The 15,208-nt window shown below is 41.9% G+C and overlaps 1 protein-coding gene across 3 annotated transcripts in view; it reads left to right on the plus strand.

The window, feature by feature from the left end:
- Window positions 1-15,208, plus strand: part of SDK1 (sidekick cell adhesion molecule 1) — a 628,823-nt gene that overhangs the window by 191,626 nt on the left and 421,989 nt on the right. For all 3 annotated transcript variants that reach the window (XM_045164319.1, XM_045164317.1, XM_045164318.1), the window contains exons 3-4: window positions 2,448-2,554; window positions 4,692-4,839. In XM_045164319.1, the coding sequence (XP_045020254.1) occupies window positions 2,448-2,554; window positions 4,692-4,839 (255 nt within the window). The remainder of the gene's footprint in view (window positions 1-2,447; window positions 2,555-4,691; window positions 4,840-15,208) is intronic.

Consider the following 15,208-nt stretch of genomic DNA (forward strand, 5'->3'; position numbering starts at 1 on the left):
GCTGTGCTTTTATGAAATGGGAGCAAGCATTTTCTATATTTTAGTGGCATATGGTGCTAAGATTTTATCACGCTTTCTTACAAAGAGTCAGGGAACTTTCTTTGCTTAAAAGTGTATGTTTGTAAACAATAGGCTTGCGCTGAATATTCCCATCTGTTGGATGAACATAATTTGTGTAGGAATTCCTTTATTAGGTGGAATACTTTGCAACTTTTTTGTATATTTCTTTTCCCTGGTGAGACATTAGACTAAGAGACAGTACAAAGCAGCATATGCCTAATATTCACTTTTGTGTCTGCTTCTCCCTGTTTGAAAGCAGTGCTGTTTTTGTGTATTAGTACATAGGATTACTATAGAAATTAGTAAGAATATAAAAGCTATTCAGGGTATTCCAAAAATACAAAATATTAATAACAATCGTATAAATGTGGTTAAGTTGCAATCATGAAACTGTTCTTGTATTTTTTCAAATATGTACTCCAGTAACTTCTGTTATTTCTTTTCCAAAAACTTTTCTTGATTTTGTTTTAACCTAATCTCAAAACTCCTCCTTATTATAATCACAGTATATAATAATCAAAAGTGCTCATTCTTCTAGTCTTGATTTGTAATTTAAATAAATGGCATTGACTCTTTGTGTTCAGTTTGGTATTGTTCTGATTGTCTTCACTAATTAATTTTCTATTTGAGAAGAACCATTCTTCAGTATAGAATAAAATTTTGAAGACTAAGGCTCAGCAGTATTTTTTCATAAAATATTTTATTAATCTTGCCATAAGATCTCATGATGGTTATCAGGGGGCAAACGCACTTTGATTAATATTTGCTTAATACTGAATTACCTGTATTGTCCAAATGTTTTATTCACTTAAAAATTATGCCTATCAGTTCCTTTTTCTGGGTGACTAATTGGACATACTTGAGTAAAAAGATGAGCAATTAGTTGAATATAAGTGATTTCAAGGTATGTGTAGGAACTGAGCAAACAGAGCACATGTTACTTGGTGCCTTTTACCTGATAATTATTATTTTTTTTACATTTCTCTGATTATACTTTGTAAGAGGAAGTATTTTTAAGTTGACGATACCTGTTACTAGATAACTAGGTATCTATTAGCAGAGCATTTGTTAGAAAAGGATAGCATCATGGTGTCTTCTTTTTTGGGGAAAGTAGGTGCCTATTTGACTGGGTTCAGGCTCTCTTTTTCCTTCTTAGGATAGCACCCTTCCATGTGTAATAAGTATCCAGAACTCAAGTCTTGATTCTTGAACATAGCTTAGAAACCTATTAAATGTGCTCTCCTAGGTAGCATGAGAGGTTTGAGCTCCGGAGCTGCTCACCTCAAGTGGTCCCCCTTGTGTCTCCTGCTTGTTTATGGAATTAAAAACATCTTGGGTTACAGGGGGCTCAAAGCCAGTGCTCCGAGGGATGGGGGTGGGGGGGAGGGGAGGGGAGGAGGAGGGAGGCTCAAAAGGCAGGGGACATGCTTACAGGGGGCTCAAAGCTAGTGCTCGGAGACCACCTAGAAGGGCAGGATGGGAGGGGAGGGGAGGACGGAGGGAGGTGCAAAAGGGAGGGGACATGTGTATACCTATGGCTAACTCATGTTGACGTATGGCAGAAACCAACACAATATTGTAAAGCAATTATCCTCCTAGCAAAAAAAAAAAAAAAAAAAAAAAAAATCCCTGAATTATAAAAAAAACAGGGCTTTTATGGAGACCATATCTTCTAACTACCTTTCCCCCCCGTAATATTTACTGACCTTTTTAGAAAGGCATTGATTTGAGGAATGGTTATTTATAATCATAGGAATGGAAAATACAAATAAAATAACCTTTTAGTCAATCAGGAAAGATTTTAAAGTTAATATCAGGCCATATGTGTAGAAGAAAGGCAGGTGTGTGGAGTGAATGTTGCTCAAAGGCTCTGCTCTTTGCAGGGAGCAGAGCTGTGTCCTGGTGTCCCTCTCGCTTCGCCTGAATGAGGCCTGTGTCTCATCCCACGTTGTCTGAACTTTGATGCAGGAGCACATAACTGTTGCAGTTCTAGAAAGAATTTTTAGAAATTCTAAGAAAGGGAATTATAAAAAAAAATCAAAAGGCCTAGTTTAAGTGGAATGCTTTTCAGCTTTTTAACAGTTATCTTTCATTGAGGCCATTCTGAGTGATGTGTCTACATGATGGCACGGGGTACCGTGGTGAACAAGACGGGCCCATGGGGTATGGGGTAGTCACAGCCTAGTTGGAGAGACAAACAGCCATTACATAACCTCACAGATAAACTGCGGTTGCAGTGAGCATGTTGGTCAGCAAAGGGGTGCATAGATATTAGTTTACCAAAATTAAAATATTTTTGCTGCTAGATACCAAAATATACTAGATTGGATGCCAAGGCTGGCTGTGTAGTTATACAACCATTAACACTGCTTTTTGCTGTTTGGCAGGTACGTTATTCCATCTTTGCAAAGGCTGGATGCCGGGTTTTACCGCTGCATTGTTCGGAACAGAATGGGAGCACTCTTGCAAAGAAGATCAGAAGTTCAAGTCGCATGTATGTGCACAGTGAAAACATCTACAAATGTTAAACAAAACAGTGTCTGTGGGCACGCTAATCAAAATCACCTTTGACCATGGTGGGAATTGAGTTTCTATCTCGGGTTCTATTTGGAAGAGGATAATTGCTAAAATTGGTTGAGAGATAAGTAAATACCGAATGCAGCTGGTCCGACGATGATGGTGGGGCTGGTGAGGTGAATGCCACTTCTTTCAATTCAGGAGATAAGGCCCTGTGGAGGATAGGAAAAATGAGCAAGATGCCTTCTGCTTTATGAATTAGCTGCTCTCAGCTTTTGTTATATTTAGATTCAAATGTTTTTAAAAAAAAAAGTTAAACTCAGATAAAATTTTGTCTGTTCGTAACCAGTTCTCTCCAATGATGATTTGTTTAGAAATCCTTCAACTGCCCAAGTCCATGGATAGCATGTCTCAATTCTGGAGTGAGTTAATAATTCTCTGCTGGGCAGACCATTTTGGAGAATGAAACTTTTAAAAGTAACCAGAGGGGATATCAGAAGGCAGGGACTGGAATTTTGGTATAGTGTTTAGCAGAATGGTGGAGAGGGGAGTCGGCCAATTCAAAGCATTTAATACTTCAGTATTAATATTTAGTATTAATACTTTAGTCCAAAATCTGTGACGGGTAGGTCCATGTAAAGTGGCCGGTAGGCTTTATTATATTCTGAATTTATGACCAAAATGTCTCTTTATTTAAAAGAAAGCAAAAAGTGTTGTCATTTTAAATTGCATATTAATGCATCATAGTAGATTTTAGAGAATTCTAAAGAGCTCCTAAATTGGGTCATGTCAACCAATGATGAAGGTATTTTCTCACTTGTCATTTTGACCCCAGTTAAGGCTTGCAGTTTTCAGTGTTACTGTATAAAATAAAATAATTTCTAGTTATTCTACTTTTCCCCTGTAATTACTAGTGACTGTGTACGGTGCTGATGCTATACGTGTTTAGTTTTAATTACTAGGAAGGCTTCATTTTTCTGAATTGTGGTGGTGAAGCCACTCAACTAAACCTGTCTGCAGAATAATTCAGAACTTTTATTCAATTGAATAATTGAAAACAATTCATAAATAAAAAATTAAGGTCAGTACTCAAAATATATTTGAATAAGCTTAGAATTTATTATAATATATTAAGTACTAGTTTATAAAATTTAATTTTGGGCTTTTTTCTTGCTATCCTTTATCTCTAGGGCTAGACTTTCTTATCTCGAATTTCTCTCTCTCTTTGATAACAAATTTCACTTTAACTGTGACTATCCTAATCCGTTTCATTGTTTCATCTGTTTCCTAGACTATTAAATACTGTTTGCAACATACTGAATACTTTCTTTTGAATCACAAATTCATTGATAATAGAGATCTTTTATAGACTGTTCCAAATGTATATGAATTCCATATCCATGTGTATATACATATATCTGTAGCTACTCATAATATGAAAATTTTTCAAACCTTTCAGATGGTACTAATTTTAAAATTGGCCACATATACCCACATTGTAATGTCTGGGTTTTTTCCTGTGATCCTATTTTTTAAATGCTCTAAACCAGTAAGTAGCACAGAGACTGGAACAAAACCTACCTGCCCCAAATGAAGTCAGTAGCATGGGGTTTAGAGAACCCTCCAAAAGTGAACTAATGGTTAAAAAAACACTTCTCCCGGAAGATTGTTTCAGGAAGCGGACACCCCAGAAACAGCGGCGAAGCTGAACAGGGCTACCTGGGCAGAACCGGTGACAGAGGTCTGGGCAGTATCCGAAGGCATTTTCTTAGCGCTTCTGGGCAAATGCTTCATGCAGCAGGAGGATGCTTTCCCACAAAGACGTCACTATTAAAATCGGTGGCACACGTGTCCTTGTCCTGTTGCGGAAGCAACACAAAGACCACGGAGCTCTGCTGACGCACGCGTCCTGTGGGCCCCCTGGAGGCTCGCAGCTCCTGCCCTCGCTTCTCCCCGCCCCCAGCCTGCACTCATTGGCAGGAACGCTCCTCTGTGGTCTCACTGCTCCATGAGGGCGACGTCGGCGACTTTGCCATAAAACAGTGTCCATCTTTGACTTCCCTCCCCCTCAGAAAGAGTCTTCTGGAACTTAGAAGTCTGATTTTCCTCTACAGATATGGGAGATTTCACGGATGCAGCCGAGAGACGAGTGGTCTCGGAAGGCCGCGCAGCCGTCCTCAGCTTGCCGCCCATCAGCAGCTGCCCCCGGCCGCAGGTGACGTGGTTCCGAGACGGGCACAAGATTATCCCCAGCAGCAGGATGTAAGTTGTTCCAAACCTGCAGTTTGAAACACGTCTCATGACACCGGTCGGTACCACTGTACATATTAAGTGTACCAATTAAGCTTCAGAAAGAGTAACCTGGTCTCGCAGACCTACCTCGAGCCTTAATCAAGAGCTATTTTAAGACTGGCTTGGACATTTTTAAGCGGTTTAAGAAAAGCATCATGTAATGTTATTCTTCAGTATACCACATGCCCTAACTAAAGCGCCCTCACTCACTCTTGATGTTTTTTTCCTTTTCTGAATGCACTTTTTTGAGATGTCATTGTCATCCTGAGTTGTGCTGAGCTCCAAGTACTAATTTAATGAGTTCTCGTATTTACTTACAGAGCTGTAGGGTTTTCCCTCTTTTTACTGAGCCACATTTGATACTACTTTCTCTGACGATAAAACAGTAATTACTGCTTATTTCTCTTTATCCTTTTATCCTACCATGACAGTTTTATTTCCCTTTGTCTAATTAGTGGTTCACCCATCTATTGCAGAGCAGTTGCTTTGTGATTAGATAAGCATTATTTCAAGGTGTTCTTGCCTATCTCCCATTTAAGATATTTATCTAATGCATTTGGAAGCTTTAAGTGATTAAAAAGAACATTTTGGATATATTTCATAAGTGGGCATTTTGCAATGTAATTTAAAGATCATATACTGAATATAAAGGTTTTGAGGATGGACATTTCTGAAAGGATCATGAAATGCTATAATCTTGGGCTAAATGTCAAATATTTATGCCATCAGATGGTTGCACTCAGAAAAAAACACAAAAACTGTGAGAAGAAAATGCTTTTATTTTTTTCCCAGAAAGGTTATGTGTAAGAGAATTTGCTGAATGGTTTTTCAAATATGCTTTCTCACCACTTGACCATCCACTCGGTCCTGTCTTTAAGCCCAGAATCCCCACTCTTCGGCCTGGGCATCAGAGGTCTGTTTGTGCCTGCATAATTCTTAAGCTTATTTAGCAAATGTTTCTTTTTTTTTTTTTTTTTTTTTTTAGCAAATGTTTCTATCCTGGTTATTGAAAACAGGAAAGATACTGAAATATGTAAAAGCCATGTTTTAAAATTCTAGTAAAAATATAAATTACCTTGGGAAATGGGATAACGTGTCCTTTTTCTGTATTTTATTGAAACTTGCTTAGGTATCCACCTTTATATTGATTCCAGTTATAACAAATGCCTCTGGAATTGGCGTGAAACAGAGATAAGGGATCAATTTCTCATTTTCTTAGAGGGTGGTGGGGCTGAGAATAAGGCAGCTGAGATAGATTGTTGTGCAGTGTTCTGGAAGGTCCTTGTGTTGAGCACAGTGTGGCTGGGCACGGGTGGAAAGAGTCAGTCCTCAGAACGGCGGGTGGGTTGACTTAGGCTTCCTCTCAAACACTGGAGCTTCTAATTAGTGTCTGTGGTGGAGGATTATTTTCATTCAGTAGCAAATAACTACAAAGTAATTCATTTGTTAATCCATTGTCTAGCTATGTTCCTGAGACAACATTTATTCAAGTACAAAAGGATGCAGAAAGAAATAACAACTCTTAATTTTGTAAGCTTGTTTTTTTTTGTTTTTTTTTTAACTTGTGATTTCTTGCTGAAGACTGCTTAATTCCTGGTGAGCCAATAACACAAAAGATACTCATAGGGCTTTAACTTAGTGTCATAGCAGACAGTCTGCTAACCACCGTGAAGTGACTGATAAATCTCCAGTCTCAGTAGAGTTATATGCCTGATGGCTTCTTTTTTTTAAAGAGATGAGATGAGGCTGATTATGGATATTTACACTTTCTCAAGGCCTTTTAGTTTCGTATTTTCCACCTCATCATCACCCCCATATTTATTAAGTACCTGCTGTGCAAGATATCATAAATCAGTACTTGCGTAGTTATCTCCACAAGTTTATGCATCATTCACAGATGTATTACTTTACACTTCTAATAAAGTCCAGCTCAGACCTCAGGTGGAAGAGCACTTACGCATTGCCTCTGCCCAGATGGTTGGCAGACAAAACTCAGATGGCATTAGATCTGTTCTGGACCATGAGAGGCATCATTTAAAAATGAAACGTTTGGCTCAAGGTGTTTCACACCTATTGAGACAGCTCAGACCTCTCCATCGGCTTTTACCCTGATTCCTGGGGTCAGCACCCTAACACACGGGAGAGATGGACCACCGTCAAGAGAAGGAGGAGCCTCCTCACCTTGCCACCCCTTCCCCGCCACGTTTTAACATTATCTCATAACCTTAGAAATGTGAGCTTTAGGCTTAAAATTAAATGACTTTTTTTTTTTTTTTCATTTTCAAGGGAAAAGGTGAGTCTAATGTTTTTCAACTTGAAAAATTAGTTGAATAGTCTATTAATAATATTAACAGCAGCTATTATTGAGTACATTTTAAACATGTCTTCTCTAATCCTCAGAGTCGCCTACTGAGGCAGGTATAATTAGCTATCAGAACTGAAGACTGGAGTTGTTAAATGACCCACCCAAGGGCGCATAGCTGACAAATGGCAGAGCCGGGACTCTAACCCAGGTCTGCTGACTCTACATCTCAAGTTCTCTTCTGCATCAGGCCAATTCTTCTTTTCACTTTATTTTGCCGAACCTTCTTCGTGCTTTTGATTTATTTTTTCCTTTTACTGCTTTCATCATTTTCCTCCTGTTTTAGAACAGCAGCTTTCAAGTTGAAATACCGTAGGTTAGCCTGGGTTTGCCCTGAGCCACAGGCTCACACGATCACACACCCGCGCCGGTGAGCATGCCTGCGTGTGTGCTGTTTGTGCTCTCTGTGTTGGGTCTGTTGGTCCCTGTCTTCAGAAATTCTTGACAAAGAGAAGGCAAACACGCCCTTCTAATTAAGGTGTAGACATTTGTTTTGGATTGTCTTGTTAAGAGTGACATCCCCTTGGATGGCCAAGGGGATCCTGTCATTGGACAGTTGTGTATACCACATTCAAGGTTAGCGAAGGAAGCTTGGTTAACCTTGGGGGTGGTTGCTGTATTGTTACTTCTAGGCTTTACAGTGCATATGGACCATACATGCCGGGGAACAAAGCCCAGAGAGTTCCATCCCATCAGTTCAGATGCTCTTGGCTGCAAGTCACAGAGGATGCCTCTGGCTAAGCACCAAGGAAATGTGTTGGAGTGTTTAGAGAACTGCAGAGCCTGGCCAACTGAAGCAGACGGGGTGGCAGCCAGGGCCCCCCTGAGGCCCGAGGAGCAGGGAGCAGGGCCTCCCAAGGGGATGCAGGTCCCAGTTCGTGAAACTGTGGCGTATGGGTGGTAACACGGCAAAGGGACTGAAGGCAGAGGGCTCCACAGGGGACTGATACGGTGGGAAGGTAGGGGTCTCACCTGGAGGCAAGTGTCTTGGGTCTGGAGCAGTTAAGCTGAGGGTCTGTCCCTGTGACCGGCATGTGGCAGACGTGGCCACTTTCTTTCGACATCTCCCCTGGAGACGTTAGCTAGCGAGAGTCATGACCCTGCCCTGTTTCTGTAGATGTTGTCTCCTCAAGGGGTTTTCACCTCCCCTGGGTCCTGACCATCTAAGATGTTTTTGTGTTTATCACCCTGCTTGGCCTGGTGCTGTGCAGAGCAGAGATGCAATACTGGAAAAACGGAACGAATGAGGAATGTGAAGGAAATTCCTGTAGTAGTATAAACATCCTCACCAAAACGTGGGGGGAGGGGAGACATAACAAACCTCAGGAGAAAGTGGTGCTAACGAAGGCGAAATATATCTTGGAAAAGCAAACAATATTTTGAAAGAATTGAGAATAAGATATACTTAGAATTTTGAATTGGTAATTACAGGTTTTATTTATCTGAAAAGATGAAAAAAGTGCTTATGTGTTTTTCTGATTTACTGAATCCAAACAGTTAGTTTGCTATCTTTGCACATCAGAGATGAGTACAGCCTTATCTTATAAGTATAGTCTAATTTGATAATAAAATTGTTCTGCGTTATTTCAGCTTAGATATATGTTCTTTGTTTCCTTTTATTTCTCAAAATATGAAATGTGAATGCTGATGTCATTCAGTACTCCTCTTACCTCCGGGAGGTAATTCATGTTGGCAGTTATCAGATTAGGACGCAGAAACGTGTTCTGTGCAGTGCCATTCTTCCGCTTAATTGCAGGTTCTTACTCTCAAACTGCACCCTTAGCCTACCTGACAGGAATGTGTAAGCACCAGTGTACGGGCATGTGTTTTCCTAGGAATGCGAGGTTTATAGACTAAATATTTCAAACCTGCAGTCAGTTTTGTGAGACGACTTGCTCAGGATGAGCTGAATTGTGAAGTATGGGCAGGAAACAGCATCCCAGGTGACTTGAAAACAGTCTGACTCATGATTGTCCATGCTTAAATACCCGAACATCCATTAACCTATTACCATTTCATTTCAAGTGCTGCAAGAAAGATGTATTTAAATTAACACTTGGATTGGAAGTCACAACTTAATGCTTGAATGAAGTAGATCTGGTTGTAATAATATTTTTATAGTTAACTGGGCTTTCAAAATAATATGCTTTTAAAATTTTCATATTGTTTTATAGGCATTTTGTGAATATTTATAGAGTATGTCTATATGTGTGAATTGAGCCATATTTGTATAAGTAAAGAAGACTAGGAGATGCGAGCTCCAGACCTGCTCCCACCATTAATTCTGACCTTGGGAAGATGACTTACTCTCCTTTGCCTCCATTTTCTCGTGTCAAACATGAGGACGGCATCGTTGGTGGCCTCTGAGGCCCTTTCCTGGTGTCTGCACCAGCAATGCTCAGGGCCAGGCCTGCCTCTCCCCTGCTCTTTCTTCCTTCCTGCCAGTAGTAGGTACTTGCTGAGCATTTGTTCTGTGCCAGGCACTGTTCCAGCTGCTCAGGCCAGGTAGGGGCCTGAGGACATTGGAGCTTCTGCTCTCCCGGGTTCACAGTCCAGCATGGAAACCAGGAGTAACCAGAGGATGATGAAAGTGACGAGGGGTGTAGAAAGGTAGGTGGGAGAGAGCTGAGCAGGAGCGGGGTGTGGCCAAGGACGCCTCTGTGCAGGTGAGGCTTTAAAATCCACTTTGTTGAGTTGTAATTTACATACAACAAGACATACAGATTTTAAGGACACAGGTTGATGAATTTTAGCAAGTGTATACATGGGTGTTATCACCCTTCTAATCAAGTTGCCTAGGACAGTTCTTACCCCCGGTTCTTCCCTACTCTGCCCCTAATCTCACTCTGGTACCATAGGTTAGTTTGCTTATTCTAGAATTGCTTATAAATAGAATCACAGAATACGGAATCCTTTGTTTCTGCCTTCTTTCGTTGGATATGATTTCTGTGATATTTTTGAGGGGCTGTTGATAAGTATTGTTTTTATGTATTTTTTGAGTGCTAGGCGCTGGTTGAAGTGTTTTCTCTGTACTGATTCACCGAAGCCCCACAGCAGCCCGATGGGTTGTATTGTTATTAACATTACTGTCACTCTGCCGAAAGGAGCAGCGACAGAGAGAGGCCAACAGCTGGTCGGTGCTGAGCCCACACTTTGCCCCTGTGCCCCACTGCAGCCTTGGGCTCCTGTCCGAAGGAGGAGGAGCCAGCCATGCGCAGATCTAGAGGACGAATATTCTGAGCAGTGGGGTCACGTACATGCAAATCCAGGACAAAGCCTGTCGCCTTTGCTAACTGGTGGTCTGGTGCTCAAGGCATTGTGAACAGAGAGTGGACAGAGAAGGGGCCCAAGAGGGGAAATGGGGTCCTGGAGGTGCCAGAATTTGGGAAAGAATCTGGGTTTTATTCCACGCACAGTGGTACATCTTTCGAAGGGTTTGTGGGTTTTATTTTTGGAATTTTTTTTGAAATTGTGACAAACTATGTTTAGCATGAAATCTACCTTAACTATTTTTCTCTGTAAATTAAGTGTCATTAACTGTATTCATATTGCTGGGCAGCCATCATCACCACCACCCCACCTTTGGAGCTCCTTCATCCTGTAAAACTGAAACACTGTCCACGTTCACGCTTAACTGTCCATCCCCGCCCCCAGCCCCTGGCATCCACCCTTCTACCTTCTGTCTCCGAGAGTTTGACGCCAGCTGTTGTTATTTACTTGCTCAGTCATGTCCAGCTCTTTGCAACCCCATGGACTGCAGCACACCAGGATTCCCTGTCCTTCACTATCTCCTGGGATTTGCTCAAACTGTTTTCTGTTGAGTCAGTGATGCCATCCAACCATCTCATCCTGTGTCATCCCTTACTCCTCCTGCCTTCAATTTTTCCCAGCATCAGGGTCTTTTCCAATGAGTCGGCTCTTCGCATCAGGTGGCCAAAGCATTGGAGCTTCAGCCTTAGTATCAGTCCTTCCAATGAATATTCAGAATTGATTTCCTTTAGAATTGATTGGTTTGATCTCCTTGCTGTCCAAGGGACTCTCAAGAGTCTTCTGCAGCACCACAGTTTTAAGGCATCAGTTCTTCAGCGCTCAGCCTTTTTTATCGCCCAGCTCTCACATCCATACATGACTACTGGAAAAACCGTAGCTTTGACTATACAAAGCTTTGTTGGCAAAGTAATGCCTCTGTTTTTTAATATGCTATCTGGGTTTGTCGTAGCTTTTCTTCCATGGAGCAAGCGTCTTTTAATTTCATGGCTACAGTCACCATCTGCAGTGATTTTGGAGCCCAAGAATGAAGTCTGTCACTGTTTCCATTTTTTCCCCGTCTACTTGCCATGATGTGATGGGACCAGATGCCATGATCTTAGTTTTTTGAATGTTGAGTTTTAAGCCAGCTTTTTCATTCTCCTCTTTCACCTTCATCAAGAGGCTCCTTAATTCCTCTTCACTTTCTGCCATAAGGGTGGTGTCATCTGTATATATGAGGTTATTGATATTTGATGCCAGTAGGTCCCTCATATGAGTGAAATCATATAATATTTGGTTTTTCCTCATTTTTAATCAGACTTGGTATTTGGGTTAATTGTGGATTGGTATGCAGTGGTTAGGAGTCACACAGGGAGCTCCCCTATGCTTTTTAGCTGCTTCCCCACAAGGTTGTGAGACCTTGTAGGGCTGTTGTGCAGCATCACAGCCAGGATATTGAGGCTGATACACTCAAAACACAGAATAGTCCTGCTACGCTGCCTGTTTATATCACAACCCCTTTCCTTCTACCCTCATCTGTGCCCCAAATCCTGACAGTCACAAAGCTGGTCTCCATTTCTGTAATTGTATCATTCAGAGAATGTTCTGTAAATGGAATCATGCGGTCTGTAACTTTTTACCATTGACTTTTTTCACTCAGCATAGTTCTGATTCGTTCAGATTATTGCAGGTGTGAGTACCAGATTCCCTTTTATGGTGTGGTTTTCCATCGTGTGGACATACCACAGCTCATATAATCGTTCACCTGGTGAAGGACACTTGGGTTGTATCCAGAGTCCCTGTTATTTTGTGGTTTTCCATTGCATGGACATATCACAGCTCATATAACCATTCACCTGGTGAAGGACATTTGGGTTGTATCCAGGTTTTCACCCTATGAATAAGGCTGCTGTAAATATTCTTGTATATGTTTTGTGTGAACATGTCTTCATTTTTCTGGAATAAATGCCCAGGGACACAGCAGCTGGGTGTCTGGTATTTGCGTGTTGAGTTTTTTTTTTTTTTTTAAGGAAATTCCAAACTATTTCTAGAGTGACTGTACAATTTTGTATTCCCACCAATGGTGGGAATGATCCAGTGTCTTCGCTTCCTCACTAGCATTTAATCTTGTCACTATTTTTTATTCTAGCCATCTTGATGGGTATGTAATTATAACTCCTTGTGTTTTTTAATTTGCATTTCCCTAATGGCTAATGATGTTGAACATCTTTTAATGTGCTGACTTTAAAAAGAGCCAAATAGAGAAAAACTAAACTTCTTGAAGTGAAAAATACAATCATTTATTTAAAAAAACAATTGAATGGGTGAAAGAGCAGACAATATTACAGCTAAAGTAAGAAATATTGTTTTGCTAGATTGAAGGAAAATACTCAGATTAAAGCACAGAAATAAAAAGATGGAAAATACAGAAGGCAGGCCAAGAGGATAGAATAATCAGTAGAAATCTGAGAAGAGCCCCGGAAAGGAAGAATGAAGAAAATGGGGCAGGTGACATTCAGAGAGAGAATTATTGCAGTATTTCCTAACATGAGGAACCTTCAGAGTCAAGAAACAGAAAAGGTTGCAAGTAAGATAAATAAAACTAAATCCAAATCTAAACTTATTATAGTGTAACTGTAGAACCTCAAAGACAAAGAAGAAGCCTTAAAAGCAACCATACACATAATTCAGATTTCCTCAGAACATTAGTTAGATGACAGCTGATAGCTGACTGCAATAATAGAGAAGGTGATCATACTTGAGGCTACAATGGTCATCACAGAATTTCATCTCCAGCCAAGTTAACGCCCAAGAGTAAGGGAGGAAGGAAGACCTTTTCAGATTGAGAATTTACATTTCTGAGAACTTTGCTGGAAGAGCTGCTAAGGACCAGCTTGAGGACAAGGGATGTTGAACCCAGGAGAAAGTAGGATGTTGGAAATATTGGTCATCATTTTGTTATTTTCTCTAATTAGGAAATGTTCAGTAATTATAATTTTAGCATATTTAAAATAACAGAGAAGGCTGTAAAGATAGCAAGCTGAAATAACTCTGAGGGGATTTTTATTGGGAATGGCTGCAGTGAAATGGCAAGTGTCCATGAGATATTCGGGGGGTGGGGGGGGGCGGCACCCGTGTTCAAGGTGCAAAATGGCTGAGAATGTTTGTGTGCTACAGAAATTCTCTCCTAGAGAAGGAGAACGTGGGGACGCAGTGAGATGTGGGTGAGGGGCAGAGTCCTGGAGGAGGCTGGGCAGCACAGACACGCTTACCACCAGCACGGGAAGCAGGGCCCCAGCGTGGTGGGGGCCCCATCAGGGCTAGAGTAGAGGGCGAGAGAGTAGACTCAAGGGCAGCTTCCACACAGAGCATGGATGCATGCTGTTTGCAGACATGCTTGTAGAAAGCTGAGGACTTTCTTGTGATTTTTATTTCCTCTGTGAATATTGGGAATAAGTTATAAGTTTAGAGTGAAGTGTGACACAAGGAGAGAAGTGAAGGTATTAAATAATTATCTGGAGCGTCAACAGCAAATCGAGCCACACGCTAGACTTAGAGGCCCATTTGAGTGCAATCGCACCTTTGTGGTTTGTGGTCATGGACTGTGTCAGGAAAGCTGAGAGGTTCTGGTGCAGTTGCAGAGAAGGTCATTGGGTTCAAAGAGGGATGAAGTATGTAGCCTGTCACACGGGACTGAGAAACAAGGATGTGGAGGGTTTGCAGGAGGGGGTGGCTTTTGTTTATCTGTGTGTTGTATTGGGAGGAAGTGACGGGTGATCCAGTTTGGCAGAGTCAGAAGACTATGGCTGTGGGGTGGAAGAGCGCCCGAGTAGGGGACTGAGGGGAAGTGGGTGCCTCCCATCCTCTCATCCTCTCCTTGGCTGCTCCATCCAGTCCCTTCCACTCGACGGGATCTGGTGATGCACTTCAGGAGGGTGGCCCGGTTGAGTCCTTGTGGGTGGACTTAGACTCTTAGGGAGTCAGGATGGGTATGTGCTGGTAAGGGGTGTGGGAAGAGATAACCAGTGAGAAGCGACTGACCAACTGGCGAGGAGATAACCGGTGAGAAGCGACTGACCGACTGGTGAAGAGAGAACCGGCGAGAAGCGACTGACCAACTGGTGCTCAAGGACATGAGGCCTGAGGTACTCTGTCACCCACACGACGTTGCACACAGCAGTCATGTCCTGACACCTGCTTTGGAAGTGTCCTGAGTACATGTGGCTGAGCACGCGCTGTGTCTGTGGACGTCTTCTGGGACTTAGAATAAGCTGGGAAGGAGGGACCCAGGGCAGAGAGTGTGCTGGAGCCCCGGGGCACAGCACCGCTGCCTTGGCTTCCTGTGCATGCTCCATGGGCTTTCCAAATGCTGATTGCTGAAGCCTAGAGAGTTCTTTTTGTTCTGGTTGTTCTAACCACAGCAGGATGCAGAGGGTGAAGGTCCCTGGGCATGTGCAGGCAGCTGACCCTGCGCCCCTGCTTTGGGACACAGGGCATGTCACAGCCAGAGGACCATTCCTGTGCAGAGGAAGTAGCCTGGGCATGGGTGTGGGCATCTCACAGTTACTCGGTTCCATTTGAGTGGGCAATGTAGTGTTTAATGGCAAGAGTTTAATATTCTATGTACCAATTTTTCATTTGAAAATAAAATACCACTTCATTTTCCATGAGCAGATCTAGTGACAATAATGCATTTCTTTACAAATATTAGCCTATTATACATCTTAA

Source organism: Bubalus bubalis, chromosome 24 (genome assembly GCF_019923935.1).
Source record: "Bubalus bubalis isolate 160015118507 breed Murrah chromosome 24, NDDB_SH_1, whole genome shotgun sequence".
In the NCBI taxonomy this organism is placed as follows: domain Eukaryota; kingdom Metazoa; phylum Chordata; class Mammalia; order Artiodactyla; family Bovidae; genus Bubalus; species Bubalus bubalis.